Source organism: Talpa occidentalis, unplaced genomic scaffold, assembly GCF_014898055.3.
Source record: "Talpa occidentalis isolate TD23 unplaced genomic scaffold, MPIMG_talOcc4v2.1 talOcc4.3, whole genome shotgun sequence".
NCBI classification, from domain to species: Eukaryota; Metazoa; Chordata; class Mammalia; order Eulipotyphla; family Talpidae; genus Talpa; species Talpa occidentalis.
Window position 1 is genome coordinate 124,377,027 of NW_023603184.1, and position 16,779 is coordinate 124,393,805.

A 16,779-nucleotide genomic window follows, 5' to 3' on the forward strand; every position below is an offset into this window, starting at 1 on the left:
AAATAATACTATTTTTGCTGCATCTATAACAGCTAAAAAGGCTTAAAAAAAAAAAAAGAAAGAAACGACCTAATCATCTAAATTTAAGTCAGTGGCTCTAGCCCTGGGGCTCTTGAACTTAGAGATTTGTAAGGATAATGATAAGGGCTACAAACTGTTTTCAGGATGAACTTTTCCAAAGTCTGACATAAATCACACCTAAATTACATGAGCAAATTAAATGTCAAACAGTGGTCTAGTGGTCATACTAGTTATGAGATAATAATTGGCTGCTTTATTAGCATAGTCACGTGCTTTTAAGATATGGAATAGGAAAATGTTTTAAAGAAATATTTCAGTTTTGTCTGGTAAACAAACTCCCAGTACACAGGGGAAAAAAATATCAGACAAAAATTTTACCACGAAAAGTGTTTCTGAAAAAATGTTAAGTTTAAAGGTGATTACAATGTGGCATTGTTGCTGTTAGTGTCACTGTGTAAAATATGTATCCCACACTGGAGGATAATAGGAAAATATTATTGGTGTGAAGGAATTATGAAAGTTTTTTCTTCTTTCAAAAATGTCACTATACTTGTCATCATATCTTTTCAATAGAAAAATACTTTTTGCCTTAGAGAATTGAGGAATAACGTGGTTGAGGACTGGCCATGAGCAAATCTGTTGCATTGGTGCTGTTGTCTACTTCAGTGTCCCCAAGTGGCCCTTCCATCTTCCATGCTCCCTCTTCCTAAGGCCTCATCCCCTTCTTTCACCCTTTCCAGGAAGCTACCTGAGGGCCACTTCTGAAGGGTCTTATTTAGCCGGTGTCAAATTTACCATCCCCAAATAATCCAAATGAAGTGTTGTGTGCGCCTATGCAGCCTTGCTCACCAATGCATGTGCAATATACACACCTGTGTATAATTCATAGGATGGATGCATGGATGGATAGATGGGTGGTGGATAGATGGACAGATGGACAGGCAGACATACAGACAGACAGCAGAGGAATTCTCAGGGGAATCTAGGCTAGCAACCAATCACTGAGGCTTCACTAACACAAGAACTTTTCCATTTTATAAGTCTTCTAAATTCAGAGGAATGAACGCCTATGTCAGGACTTCAGAGAGCTGCCAGAGGTTATTTGGGAACATTTGCGGATCCCCTCCTAGTCAGGAATTGGGAGAGAGGGAGCAGGCTTCCCCATGTTCCACGCACTAAGTTTGAGGTATCAGCATACTCACTCATGGTTGATTTGAGGTGGGTGTAATGCTGGCATGGTTGAGACCACCAGAACTCTCGTTGCTTTCTGTGCAAAAAGAAACACACTGTGAGGGGAAAAAAAAAAAAAATTGATGCAGATCAACCCAGGTGAAATCCACCAGGAGAAGGTTTTCTAGAATTCTTCTACCTCCACCTAAGTGAAAAGGGAGATTTCCTCGCCAAGCACATTGTCAAAAACATTCTCCAAATGTATTTGACTTTTTAAATTATTTTTTTCTTTTTCACAGGATCTTTCCAGAGGCACATGGACTTTAAGTGAAAATCTATGTGTTTGCTTGCCCCTAGCATTTCAGAACATGAGCCACAGGCCCTGCCCGTCTGGCATGCTAGACTGCTGCTGCTGGTGGTCCGGGTTTAGAATCTGCGGCCTAGATTCCCTCCCAGGCTGTTGACCTTCTCTACAGTTCCTTTAGAGCTATACAGATTTCAGTTCCTTCTCTGGTCCTTATTTGTGTACTAATCCTGATATAGGGCAGTAAGGGACCGGTTACAATCCAATAAACTTGCCATTTCTGTTGCTCCTTGCAAGCCCCCAACCCAGCTCCCCAACACCACTTTCTGCCCTTAGCCCCAAAACTCAAGCCATTTCTATCCTCTGACTTGACTTCCTGCAAGGCTCCACCCAGCACCCCTGCCCCTGCCTGGAAGCCCTTTCACACACCCTCTGGGACTCACAGTGAGTCTTCTGTGGAGTCTCCCCAGGTCTTTGTCTCTTTGAGTCTGCCCTGTGCCTTCATGATCTTATTTTTTTTTTTTTAAGATTTTTTTAATTATTTATTTATACAAGAACTGGGGCACAGGTCAGACGCGCAGGAGGGTGAGAGAATTCACCAGAGACAAAGCGGGGAGAGAACAGGCAGACAGACCAAAGACACTGCTGAGGGGAGCAGCGGGCGAGGCAGGAGAGGTCTGCCACGCCATATGGGTTTTTCCCTGGCTGGCCGGGAATGGAACCCGCGGTGCAGAGGCTGCGGACAGCCTCACAGCCCAGCGCTCAACCTGCTGCGCCACCGGGGAGGCCCCTGTGCCTTCATGTTCTAATGAAAACCCAGCTCTCTCTGAGTCACTTGAAAGGTCCCCTGAACCTTTCAAGAGGGGGCCATACCCTGCCCCCCCTCCCAGTGGTGAGCTGGTAAGCCAGCCCTGGGGGGAAAGGAGCCTGAGCTGCAGTGCTTACTGGTTTCTCTAGTGTCGGTCCTTCCTGGAGGCAGATTTCCAGTTACCACCCTTATTTAACAACCGCGGATGTCAGCACAGGCTCTGTTGCCCAGCTCTGGCATACTGGGCACATGGCCTTCACCCCAAGGCCTGGAGGTGCTATCTGTGACTGTGCTTCCCCTGGCCATCTCCAGACAATTTTCCTTCTTCCCTAGAATTCCCCAGCCTTTAACTGTGATTCCCCCCACTCCTCTTTGGGAAGCCATTCCCTGATGACTCCTACCTAACTCTCAAGCTCTCCAGCAATTCTACCACAATTATCGATGACTTTATTAGGCATATAAATATCCCTGCTAACACCCCGACCCCTCCGTTTCTTGATTTCTGCTCTCCAATGACTCGCCCTCAATCTCTCAGCCACTGCCTCCCACTCTCATGCCCTAGACCTATTCAAGACCAATAACTTCAATTCCTCCATGATTTCCACTTCAAGCATCCCTTTCTTCTACCAAAACCTCCATCTTCCCAACCCCCAATCCGTCTACTCCACCGTGACATATAATCCATTGATCTTACTTCTTTTCCACTGACCCTTACCCCTCATCTCCCTCCTTAACAAGCTTAAATGCTATGGTCCTGCATTATAATCACTGCCTTGACCTTCTCTTGTTTTACTGTTAAATCATACTCTCCTTCTAATGTAGACCTGTGTCCCCAGGAGGCCCTCAGAATCATTTCAAATTTATGATTTTTATCCTTAGGAGAACCTTAAAGCTGACCATAAAATATTTATTCAATCTACTTGTTCCTCAGTTCTCAGAAAAACTTTTCAAGCTTTCTCCTCTCTTCTTTCCAACACCTCCTGCTGACCTTTACTCTTAGCTTGTAATGTTGTTTCTTATTTCACTGAGAAAATGAGGCTGGTTGAGAGAGAACTTAGGTATCATATCACTCACCCTCCACTGTACCCACATACCCCAGGTTCCTTGCTGTTATTATTACTGTGGACAAACTACTTGTGATCTTATGTAAGGCCAACCCCTTTACTTATATACTATATCTCCTTTTGCCTGCTCACAGATGTTGACAATTCTCTTCTTTCTCCTGTGTCACAAAAACTATCCCTCTCACTGGATAATTCCCATGAGCATTATTTGCTCCATCTTAAAAAATCTTCACACCACCCTACTTTCCCCTTTAGCTATTTCTGCATTGCTCTGTTCTGCTTCAGACAAAAACGTCTCAGAGTTTTCATGCTCCTTGTCATCAATTCCTTCAAATCCCACTCTCTAGGATTTTGCCCCACGCTTCTGCTGAAATCACTTTTATCAAAATCACCAATGACCTCCATATTGCTAAATCTAAGGGTCAATTCTCAATCCTTTCCAGAGTAGTTGACATTGTTGGTCAGGAAAACTATACTGTCTTGATTTTCTTCCTGCCTCCTTAGTTATTCCTTTTCAGCCTCCCTGCCAGCTCCTTTTCTTCTTGATCTCTTAACACTGGCTGAGTCTTGGATTTCTTTCTATCTTTCTATCTTCTTTTTACCTATACCCACTCCCTTGGACCTCAAGTGCACAAAGATGAGGGTGGAAGGTTTAGATTCAGTAACTGAGGTGACAATTCAGATTTGAAAGATTAATAGAGGACTAGAACTTCCTTTTAAAGTCTAGTTTTGACAAGTTTGTCTTTTCCCCATATTTCTTATAATTTCCCCTTGTTTGACAGGTTGGTCTTTAGATAACAAGTCCTCCTGCATTTCAAGGAAGAGGTTGTTAAACATCAGCTATTGAGGGAAAGCAAGCTGACTCCCTCCTATCTCAGTGCTGACCCTTTCCCCCTCCCCTTTGCAGACCCTAGCCCATCTCCCCTTTTTTTTTCTTTGTATAAATAACCCTGCACTCTGCCAAAGAACAGGATGGTTGTCCTTCAGACATGAGTCTGCTGCCCTCCTCATTTGTCAACAAATTAAACCACTTTCCTTTTCCTAAAAAAAAAAAAAGTCTAGTTTTGAGTCCCAAATACTTTTCTCTTTTCAGCTGAAATGATCATTTGGTCCCTTTAGGACATAAGATGCTTAGGACCTATCAGCAAGTTGACTTTGGGATTTATAAACCACTGTGTATGTGTGTGGTTGTGTGTTCTTCCATCTGTTTATCTCTCTTTAGCTCATGTTAACTGGAAAAACAGAAACTTCAGGAAGACATTTTACTTCCCGATGGCCCAGTGCTGAGTCCAGGAGCCATGATTCTTCTTACCTCTTCAGAAGATGGCTGGAAGGGATTAGGCCAGCACAGGCGCCAAGGTCTGAGATTTTCCGGGCCTGCCACCAGAGGGCATCATTCTGGTCTACAATCTGGAGGATGTCTCCTTTCTGGAAAGGCAACCCTGCATCCATGCAGGGGATGGTGGGATCCTCCTGCGGCCAGTACTCCATCATGGCGCGAACATATACCTGACAGTAGGTGCATAATGGCACCATCAGAAGAAACCTTGCCCACGACTAAGAAATCTTGTCCAGACTAAAATCGTCTCTCCCACCTATCCACTCACTGTTCCTATATATCCTCTCCATTCTCACCAAAAGGAGAGTTGCCTCTGGAATTAAATCAAAGTGTCATGAAGAAAAGGTGACTTCTGGAATAGAATCTCTTAGCTCTAAGAAGTTTTTGAAAAATGTTCACTACTCTTTGATGTTCCTTCGTAACTTCTTGTATCCCACCTCCTCTTGTATCCATTTATTGATTTGTCTCTCATGTCCTCAATAATGAAAAACACCCAACACAGTATTGAACAAATGTTCAAACCATTATAGAAAACAGTAGCATGATGCAAAGTACATAGTCATTATTATTGCTATTTCAGGATTTATTGTATGTGAATACAAAGTTTCAGTAAATTCTTACCATTTTCTGGCTAGTAACAGGAGGATCCAAAACTGGAACCAGCTTGAACATGATAGTGCCACAAGACATGGCCTAGAAAATGTCAAAGTTGGAGGGGGATAAAGCGCAGGGTTCTCTGGGTTACTGGGGTTGGGGAGATGAAATGACAACTCTCTACGTCCAGGTGTAATGGTGACATCTCCCACAGGGACTTCTATAGGCCTCAGCAGCTAAACATCCACCCAAAAATGGGAATAGGGAGGAATTGAAATTTGCTCCTGCCCTGTTGTAGGACTCTGGGGACACTGGTCTGCAAAATCCCACACTAAGACCTGGCCTCAGCCATGAGCCCCCCATTTCACTGCCACCAGGACCATGTTCTCACAGGCACTGGGGAAGCAGATGAGATCTTGGAGTGGCATTCCCTCCTCATACCATCGGTCATTGATTATTTCCTGAACACATGTTTCTGCACCAGCAGCCCAGCATGATGGGGAAGAAGAGGGGCTTCCAAGTTTTCTGAGGTGACTGATAATCTCCCAAACCATTAGTGACAATGGAGAGTCCCTCAGTTGGAGACAGAGAACCTTTTAGTCTATTGGGGGAGGCAAGAATCCCCTGTGACAGGCTCTGGAGAACTGAGAGTCACATGATTTCATTCTCACAGTTAGGAATTTCACAACCCTGTTGTCCTGGCACCAAAGGGAATGAGGTGGAGGCATGTGCAATGGTCATGGTCAGCACTTGAAGTTCCCTATGCAGATCTTCCAGTTGTTTGTAAAATGTTTAGGTGCTTGTTAATACTCCTTATGACACACCCTCCTCTCAGACCCTGAGGCACATCTATGAAATCCAGGGTACCTCCAGGAACCCAGTTTGAGTGATCAACCTCAGGCCCCACACTTGGGGTGAGCATGAGGGGGGATAGGCGGAGGCTTGCTGCTATGGCTACTGACAGCTGGTCTGTGATGCAAGCAATGGTTTGAAGGGTAGGAATGGGGGACTGAAAAGAGAGCAAAGGCTCATAAAATTAAGCCATTAACCCCCAGCGACAACCACCAAGGACAGTGGCAAGGTCAGCAAGGACATCCCTTTTCCCATATGCTGCCTTCTGGTGATTTCTTTTCTAGCCCAAGTCTGCCTCAAGGAAGATGTTAAAAGGCTTCAGTTGTATAAAACCATCAGGAGAGCAAGGGGTGGTTTGCTCAGTGTCACCCTGTCCACCCCCGGCTAAGACACCAGTGGCAAAACCCAGGTGATGAGCGAGCTGATCTGGGGTACCTGGTGGGCTTCCTGGGGCTGAAAGGGAAGCTTGGGAAGGGAAGTCTCCCCCCAGGGACCAGAACTGGGGGAGGAGAGAGAGGGAAGGGAGAGGAGTTGCATGAAACAGACAAGGTCTAGGGGACTGGAAAGAGGAAGCTGTGAGACAGAGCAAGTGTCCCTCACTTTATAGTGCACACACTGTGGGCTTGACAGGACAGGTCACTATTCAGGAAGAAGGTGAAGAGGAGCCTGTTACCAGAATATGGATGACTTGCTCAGGGTCCAGTCCCTCAACTGAAATGCCATTCACTTCCACCAGTTTGTCTCCAGCATATAATAGCCCTGGGCAAACAGGAACACAAAACAAAGAAGACACAAAGAAATTGGCAACAACAAAACAGAAGCAGCTATCCCAAAGCTAGTTAACAAACTATCCGAAGCATGCACTACCATTTTAAAAATTATTGTAAAATAATAATAATAAAAATAAAGCAGACTGGCCATTCCAACTTATACCTCTACTAACATGCATAAGAACTGCATTTTTACACATTTCCACCATCATTGTGCATTAACTGATATTGATTTTTTAATTGTCATTAACGGGACATTATAAAATGGAACTAGAGTACTGGTAAAAAGGTAACACTAGGGCCTCCCTGGTGGCACAGGGATTAAAAACAGTGCTATCAAGCTATCGCCAGCCACTGCAGCACGAGTTTGATCCCCAGGACAGCCAGGGAGCAAGGCACATGGCGCAGCAGACCTCTCCTGTCTTGCCCGTTGCTCCCCCCAGCAGTGTATATTGGTAGATCAGCTTGTTCTGCTCCTCACTCTGTCTCTGGTGAATCTCTCACTTCCCCCGCACCTCTGGCCTGCACCCCAGTTCTTGTATGAATAATAAATGAATCTTAAAAAAAAATAACACTAAAAATAAATGTCAGAGTCTTGAGCAAATGATAAATAGAAAGGGAAGGGAGGACATTCTTTCAAAAAGAAACAGGAGAAATTTGGGAGTTAAGATGAACCTTGAGAAATAGGAGGTCAGACAATTGTGCTTTCAGGGAGGCAAGAAGCAGGATAATGATAGGGAGCAGAAGCCACAGATGATGAGAATGCTGAGAAATATCTGGTCAACAAGCACAATGGAGTGTGCTAGAGAATGAAAAGTAAAACTGAGGCTGAAGGACCAATGGACTCAGCAGCTGGGAAGCCCTGGGGGTAATGTCCCCAAGACTGTTGGAGGCAAGCCAGGGCCCCGGGCAGGCAGGCGTGGAGGGCAGCAGGCACAGAACTGCTCATTTCAGAAACAGGGAAGGAAGGAAATGTAGCTCACGGGCAGGAAGACAAGTAAGAGGTGTTTCAGAATGAGGAGAGTCAGGCCTTTTTGAAAGCACATGGGCCAAGTGAGGAATGGAAGCTGGGAATATAGAGCAAGGCAGACCTGGACTTGAATCCTGACTCAAACCATGCAACTTGGACCCAACAAGTTACTCAGTCTCTTGAGCCTCAATCTCCTCATCTATAAAATGGCATGATCATTTTTACTGAAACTGGGCCTCCATGGTTAAATTGCTTTCAGACCCTAAGAACACAGAAGGAAAAAAAAAATCATACCTAACTTTCTCATTGAGGCCTATACTGACAGCCCAATTCACCCGCTCCAGCCTGAGCAGGTAGAAGCAAACTGCCTTGGACTCAGCTCCAAGGAAGGCCACAGGGCCAGGGTCTGCCAGTCAGTAGGTGGGCTGCCCAGAGGCAGGGCCCCCAGCCACACACAAAACTCCAGTTATCTGGAGAAAAGCCTCTTCCTATTTTTCCGTGTATGAAGTGCCCTATGACTAGCCAATAAACTCTAGCCAAGTCCATGTTTCTTCACACTAAGGCCACTTTGCAGTCAATAAAATTTAACACCTTCATTTTCAGCCCTGATCCCCCAAATCTATATAAATTCATTTCCTTTCTTAATTTGGAGGCAGGTTTGAATTTTTTTATCCTTCCTGTCTCCTTACATGTCAACATGTATAAACTTTCTCTGCCTTGGTATTTTGGTTTTAATGGAGTCTCAGGACACACGAACCTGATTTTATAAGGTCAGTAAGATTACCTTGAGAACGTAAACCGAGAGAACATTAACATGGTGCCCAGAATGGGAGGGGCCAATGGAGGAAGGGAACAGATGTCTGTGGAGCATTTATTCCTTCCTTCTTTACTGCTTTAACCAAGCAACATTAAACCACTATCTTAGGTAGGAAGAAGGAATTCCCTGGAAAGACTGAACATCAGGGCCTCCTAGCTGTCCAGTCATGCTTGTCCCCTGTTGCTGCAGCTCACCGCTCCTTTCGGCCAGCCCGCCATGGATGACTCTGGCTACCAGGATGTCCCCGGTCATCTCATGCCGCTTGATGGTAGCTCCCTGGTGAGAGAGTACAGTGGAATCCCTCTCTTACTTGCACAGTCAGTTTTCTGGTGGCTTACCTCAATGGAGCTCTGGTCTGACCAGGCTCATTCCAGCTCTGGCCTGACCAGGCTCATTCATGCTTTCAAAAAGGAAAGGCCATTCAACCTAGGCCTTATGAAGTCTCCTCCACACACAGACATAAAAGAATATTTAGAACCTTTGAAATACAGAGAAAGCTCTCACAGTTACAACCTAATCAAAGGGACTCTTCTTAGAAAATCAATTTAATGCCTTACTTAGCTTCCAATTAAAAGAAGAAAAAAACTTAGGTGAATATATTGGAATTGAGTGAAATAAGTATACATGTCAGAGAGTCAAATATCTGAAATAAAATCTACAAGACTTGTTTCCCACAGCTCTTTCAAGAAAGGAAAACATTAAGCAAAAAATCTTTCTTAATGAAAACATTTCAACACTTTGTGTGCTTGAAACCACTGGTGAAAATCATTAAGACAGTTGATAGACATCCACTGTGAACACGGATTCCTCTCGTGTTTTCTGAAAGCCTCAACTATTATCTGTGATCATGGACAAGAATATTGCCCAGTTAAAATTTACTTAGTTCACAATTAACTCTGGTATCATTCTGACTGAAAGGATAAAATGATTTCCTTACCAGGGGCTGCTGGTTTTTCACCAAACAAACAATCTTCATGGCTTCCTCACTCTCAGGGATATTATCTGGCAGTGGGGGGAGAAGCGGTTCAAAATCTTTCTGAGCTACAGTGTCATGGGCACTGAGCAAGGCCTAGGATGAAGAAGGAATAGGAGAACAGATGTCACACACAGGACACAACTAGAAGGAGACGATGCAACAGTGTGTAAGACATACAAGGACCACCGACACGTATGCCAGGCACAGTTCTCACACTGAGCCGAACACACCTATGTCATGGGGATTGACTCAATCTTCTTAATAACTGCAAGGCAGGTACATCTACTGTTCCTGTTGTACAGGTAAAGAAGGTAAAGAAGGCACAGACAGGCTAAGCATTACATAATATATTCTTTTCACTTCTGCTAAGATGCATTATTCTGAGACTTTCTTATTTCCTGGAAAGCCATGTAACCCAGGGTACTCCATTGTGTTTGAACTACAAAACAACCTTGGTAATATTTTCCCTATTTAAGGCAGACTGGGGGACAGCAAGGAAAGCATCTTGCTGGTTTAATTTGCCAGTGATACCCGAGGACCCACGAGGAACAGAATGGAAAGAAGGAGTTGCCTGGTTTAGGATACAAAGAGTCCTTTTTAATTGTCCACTGTGTTAAATTTTACTTCACTGGTTGGGGAAGTAGTCATTCCAAAGCCCTGCCTGAGAGTATTGAGCAGAATTTCCTGGAACTCAGAGAAAATCACTGGGGTTATCTTGTAAATTAAAAATTTGACTCATAAATTCTATTGTTTCAAATGGAGACAGTCTCTCAAAGTTCTAAAGTGTTGGTAAATTGACAGCACAGTAAGTTTCTATTCTACAATCAAAGGTCCTTCTTGTGCTGCCCCCTACAACTAGTCATCGCTATATTCCAAAGGCTTTCATACACTTTACCCAAAATTTTAAATATTCCCAAGTTGCAAAAGAAGTATTACTCTTCCCCCAAGTGCCACACCCTCCCCCCAATTTTAAAGGAATGATAGCTTTGGGGAGAAATTAGACATGGAAAGTTCTGGATGACACTGAGCTAGTCACATCTGAATCCCACATCTTTATATACAATCTGTCAGTCACCCATGTACAGCAATAGAACATCTCTACAGAGAGTGCACTTTCTACTCCAGTTTCTTCTTCCAGACTTTGGACATTTCTTATCTCTTTCAGCAAGCACTTGCCTTAAAGTGTGGAGCCTGGAGGATTTGTTTCAGTTCTTGGATCTCAGGAGAAATTGGGGTTTCATGTAATAGTTCCATGACCTGGTTGATGAAACACAAACATTCTGAAATTTTTAAACTCTTTACAACCTAGTTACCTCACCCAGGCTGGATAACAGATGAACTGACCAGCCACAGTAATAGATTTTCTTAGGGCTTTTTCGTCTTTAAAGTCAGAACCCAGGATCCTTTCTGGTTCATAAAACTTCACTACAGTAAGAAGAATGTAAGATTTGGGGTTAACCTAAACCCCAGTGCACCAGCCCGGGTGCATCACGTCTTGGAGGAAAAACTGACATAATTTCATAGGTTCTAAGACACTGGTCCCCTAGTAAGGTAGCTGTATGCTACTGTGAATGCTTCACAGGCAGGTTAATGTAGCTGATTTTTCTCCAGGTACAAGCTCAAGATATCTGGAGAACTCAGCTTAACTCCATGGGATGCTCCATTCTTCAATTGAAATACGGGAAAAATAATTGTATTTCAGGGTTTATCATTTGTTTAGCAATTTTGATGTTTGTTGCAATTAAAAAGTGCTAAACAATAAAATCTATTATTTTTATGTGTGTGGTTTAGGTATATGTTTGTATATTTGCTTTCTGACAAAACATCAAACTTTCAATATTCTAATCATCCTGTGAATCTTCAATATCATCAGTAGTCAATATCATTACATAGAGTCAAATGAAAACAAGCAGTTTACTAATATTTATGTCAGTACAAAAGGATTACAACAGAATGAAATAGCATGTGTTTGTTTTGCTGTGGACAACTGAGAATAATTTGAGTTGTTCATTTCTAGAATTGAAGGGTAGAGTTTTTTCTTTTTATTATTCTATTTCTTTTAATATGGTTTGGGCAATCAATAATAAAATGGATTATATTATTCATCCATTCTACATCTGTGAAGGTGAGTAGATGAGGAATCCTACAAGGGGATTGCAATTTTATTTTATTTAAAATTTTTTTTAAATAAATGCTTTAGTTACAGTTTTATTTTTTTAATGGATTTTATTTTTTGTTATTATTTAAATTTTATTTTTATATTCCCCTTACAATTACAACCCCTTATTTTGACCCCAAGCCCTCCTTTCCCCACCCCCGATCTCCCACAGAGTGTCTCTGGTTCATAGTTGTTTGTTGATTTTGATATTTTCTTTCTTATAGTTATTCTTTTTCCTGGTCCCTTATTTAAGTTTTCTAGATTCCTGCTATGAGTGAGACCATCCGGTATTTTTCTTTTTCTTTCTGACTTATTTTGCTGAGCATGATCCCTTCCAGCGCCATCCATGTTGCTGCAAATTGCATGTGTTTATCTTTTTTGAATGCTGAGTAATATTCCATGGTGTGGGGATTGCAATTTTAAATGGAATGACCAGGAAAAGCCTGGGCGAGAAGATAACATTTGAATGGAAACTGGAATGAGACGAGGAAGCAAATTATGTGGGTTTGTTTATGACCAAGCACATTACTAGCACTGGGAATAGCAAGTGCAAAGGGCCCGTGGCAGGAGTATATCTAGTTCAAACAACAAGATATCAACGTGACTGAAGCAGAGTAAACTGGAGGACAGGCAGACAATACAAAGCAAAGAAGAGATGAGGGCTACATTATGCTTGGCTATGATAAAATTTTGATGGCTACTCCGAGATGAAAAGTTATTAGGGGAGTTTGAACAGAGAAGTGACACGATTTGAATCACCTTTTTGTCTTTGGTTCTTTGATGGCTGTTTTGGGAACAAACTATCGGAGGGTAAGGATAGAAGCAGGAGATCAGGGAGGAGGCTATGTTCCAACTACCTATGTAAGAGATGATAATGGCCTATACTAGGTAGCATGGTTGAGGTGGCGAGATTCTGCATTTATTTTGAAACAAGCACTGACAGACTGGGTGTGAGGTATGAGAGAAAGAGTCAAAGATGACCCCAAAGGTTTTGGCCAATGCACTGCAAGAACAAAGAAGTCAGTGTTGAGATGGAGGAGACCATGGAAAGAGTGTCTTGGGATTGAAGAGGGGTTATCACCAGGAGCTCAATTTGGGACAGGTTTGAGGGCTCTATTAGACATCTATGTCAGATGAGGATGAGGCAGTTGGATATGTGTCTGGAGTTCAGTGAAAGAGCCAGACTAGAGATCAATTTTGGACTCATTAATATAACAATATCACCCTGTTCATATAGGATAAGTTGAATCTGAGGTATAGGAAAAAAAAGAGAAACTGACAATTGCTAACAATATTTTTTGTTTGTTTGTTTGAACTGGGAGAGATAGCAAGTCAATTTTCTTTCTTCTATGAAAACTCAATTAGATATTCTGATTAGAAGCATAATCATCAATCAAACCTTTCTATTAGTCTCTAATTCATTTAAACTAGCACTGACAGGAAATGGTGTCCTGTTAAATTGCTACTGTTGTGTGAATTAAAAATCCTCACCTCATGGGATAATGCCTGTGTGTGGAGTATGGCAGGAACAAGCTTCTTTTCTTTAAATTCCTGGAGGCAGTCATAGACCTGCAGCAGGGCAATGTGGGGAGAAAGTCAGTGATAATATGTCTATTAACACTTCACATTTGAGGCTCTCCAAGGGGAAAAGCAGCCTGGGCAACAGCGCAAGCAGCTGGGTAACCTGTGTTGGTGGAGGAATACCAAGTGGACTGCCTTTTTTTTTTTTTAAGATTTATTTATTTATGCATACAAGAGCTGGGGTACAGGCTAGAATTGCAGGGGGTGAGAGCATTCACCAGAAACAGAGTGGGGAGCAGAACAGGTGGATTGACTGAAATCCGCTGCTGAGGGGAGCAGTGGGAGAGACAGGAGAGGTCTGCTGTGCCATATGGGTAGCTCCCTGGTGGGGCGGGAATCGAACTCATGGTGCAAAGGCTGCAGATAGCTTCACAATTCTGTGCTTAACCCCTTGCAGCAACAGGGAGGCCGCTGGACTGCTTTGTATTCAATATATTGACACCATCCCAGGCCTGTGACCAGTAAGTGTCCTACCCTGGGAAGACAATTTCCTCATTGATTCTTCCTTATGTTTCAACCTGTACTTGTGATCCATACACAGCTCTATTAATCTTGGTGGGACAAAGATGCAATGACTCACCTCTGGACATCTGGCATCATTAGTCTCACACAGAAAGGCCCACATATACTGAGCAGGGTGTAAGAAGAGCCCTGTCGTGGGTGGCGGTGTGGATCCTGCCTTGCACACAGGTCCTGTCCACAACTCTAGTATCGAGGACCCTGTCTATAAGTTACCTTGAATAAATTTTAAGCGTGATGAATAAAATGCCTTCTTCATCCTTTGGACTCAAATTACCCTCTCAGTTTGAGGGAACTTAATCATTCCCATGGCCACACAGTGAGCTTTCAACAATGTCTCTAGTTGTCAGAGAAATGAAGTCAAGTGTGGTGGCTCTCATGCTTCAAGGGCTTAATTGTTGGCTGCCACTGGGAATTAATCTTTCCCAACCTAGCTCATTGATAAAAAGAAAGTCAAACTTTCACTCTCGTTAAATAAACCAATTAAAGGTGTCATTTCCAGAGCTGAGATCAGTAGTGACTGGGCGGAGGAGACCTAGAAGAACTTGTGCACTGGGCAGTGGGCAGGGCATGAGCTCTGTGGCTCAGGTTCACCAAAGGATCTGAAAAAGAGGCCGGGCACACATATGCTTGTTTGTACTCTGCCCTTATCTTTTGTTTGTTTCCTTTGATTATCCTATCAGAATTCCAACCTTGGGCCTCCCTGGTGGCACAAAGGGTTGAGATGCAACCTATGAAGTTGTCCACAGCCACTGCAGCACGAATTCGATCCCTAGGCAGGGAGCAACCCACATGGTGCAGCAGACCTCTCCTGACTCGCCCGCTGCTCCCCTCAGCAGAATATTTCTGTCAATCTGCCTGTTCTGTTCTCCACTCTGTCTCTGGTAAATCCTCTCATCCCCACATCTCTGGCCCGTACTCCAGTTCTTTTATGCATAAATAAATAAATCTTTAAAAAAAAATTCCAACCTTGTCTCTGCTGACTTTTAGGACTTTTTTCACACTGTGTTCTAGGCTTGATATGAGTACCCAGAAGTCTGGCCTGCTCCAAGTGCAACTGTTAATCTTGTTTTAGGGAAGTAGTTTCTCTCACAGAGAAAAGAGGTACAAGAGGCCAGTTCAGTTCAGCCTCCCCACCCACCCCCCTCCCCCGGGGTCTGTGCTCCTCTGCTCTGCCTCAACACCAGCACTCAGATCCACCTGGAAGTGGTTTCAAGTGACAATTGATGCAGGGCGCACAAAGCACAGACAGCCTACCAGTAAGGACCAAGGCGATGCTTTATCACATTAAAACTCCGGCTCTAGCTAATCTCAGGAGAAAAAATACCTGACAGAAATCAGGCAGTTTCTCCCCAGCTTTATTGAGATATAATTGATGTATAACATTGTATAAGTTTGAGGTATATAATATGCTGGTCTGATATATGTATTTATTACAGTATGATCATCACTATAAGGTTAGTTAGCATCTCCACCATCCAACACAATTACCATTGTATGTATAAGACCGACTCTCTTGGCAACTTTAGGTACACAATACAGCAGTGATAAACACAGCCAACATGCTGCCCATTGGATCCCCCAGAACTTATCTTATAACTGCAAGTTTGTGCCATTTGACCAACCTATACCTGTTAAGACTCCCCATACCTCTTAAGACTACTCCTATCCCCTGACAACTGTCATTCTACTCTCTAATTCAAAGAGTTCCACTTTTTAAGATTCCTACATGCAAGTAAAGTTATATAGTATTTGTCTTTCATTGTCTAACTTATTTCACTTGGCATAATGCCTTCCAGGTCCATTTACGTTGTTGCACAACGGAGGCTTTCTTTTTTATGGTTGAATAATATTCCATTGTATATCTCACTTCTGGGTATATGTCTGAAGGAAATGAGATCACTATCTGTAAGAGATGTCTGCACCCCCAACTTTTTTTTTTAAGATTTATTTATTTATTTGTTTGTTTATTTATTATTCAAGCACTGGGTACATTCAGAATCGAGGGAGGGTGAGAGAATTCACCAGAGCCAGAGCGGGGAGCAGAGCAGAGCAGACAGAAGGGCCAAAGTACACTGCTGAGGGGAGCAGTGGGCAGCAGGAGAGGTCTGCGCGCCATGTGGGACCCTCCTCTGTTGACCGGGGAGCAGCCGGGGATCGAACTGGCACTGCAGAGGCTGCGGGCAGCTTCGCAACCCAGCGCTCAACCGCTGCGCCACTGGGGAGGCCCAACTTCTTTGTAGCATTATTCACAATGGCCAAGACATGAAAGCAACCCAAGTATATGACAAGGGATGAGCAGGTGAAGGTATTGGGTGTTTTAAAGCAAATACTGTCAGGAGAACTTCTTTACTCATCCTAGAAATGTTGCCACTTTTCTCTTATTTTAAAGATTTGATATTGATATACATCATAAGGCTGACCACACTTCATACTTAAGTGAAGAAAACATAACCCAAAAATAACTTCAAAGGGGTTTTTCTTAATAACATTTGTTCAGAGGAACATTATGGTAGAAAAATAGATGCTGTTGTATAGTGTATGAAATTTCAGCCAAAACTAAGAGCGAGAAGAAATTTTCAGGGTAAGAAAAACTTAAGATACCTAAACATACCTACAGATACCTTATTTTCTGATTTTCAAAAATGAAGAATATTTTTTAAAACTTTTTCATTTTCCTGAGTTGGCCTCAAAGACAAAGAGTTGTAGACAGATACTAAGGGCACTGCCAACTGCCATCTGTGGGACTGCCTTGATGGAGGAGGACGGTGGAAAGAAAAGAGCTGTCATATTCTTTTCTACCTGATAATTCCTTCCTAAGAGGCTTGTGGCACTT

General features: G+C 43.1%; 1 protein-coding gene across 1 annotated transcript in view; it reads right to left on the minus strand.

Annotated features, from left to right (window-relative positions):
- The window catches only part of MPP4 (MAGUK p55 scaffold protein 4), a 35,088-nt gene that overhangs the window by 16,861 nt on the left and 1,448 nt on the right, over positions 1–16,779 (minus strand). The window contains exons 3-10 of the mRNA XM_037521881.2: positions 13,335–13,412; positions 10,862–10,942; positions 9,647–9,778; positions 8,904–8,985; positions 6,826–6,911; positions 5,328–5,399; positions 4,680–4,876; positions 1,224–1,288 (exon numbers count right to left, since the gene is read on the minus strand). Of these exons, the coding sequence (XP_037377778.1) occupies positions 1,224–1,288; positions 4,680–4,876; positions 5,328–5,399; positions 6,826–6,911; positions 8,904–8,985; positions 9,647–9,778; positions 10,862–10,942; positions 13,335–13,412 (793 nt within the window). The remainder of the gene's footprint in view (positions 1–1,223; positions 1,289–4,679; positions 4,877–5,327; positions 5,400–6,825; positions 6,912–8,903; positions 8,986–9,646; positions 9,779–10,861; positions 10,943–13,334; positions 13,413–16,779) is intronic.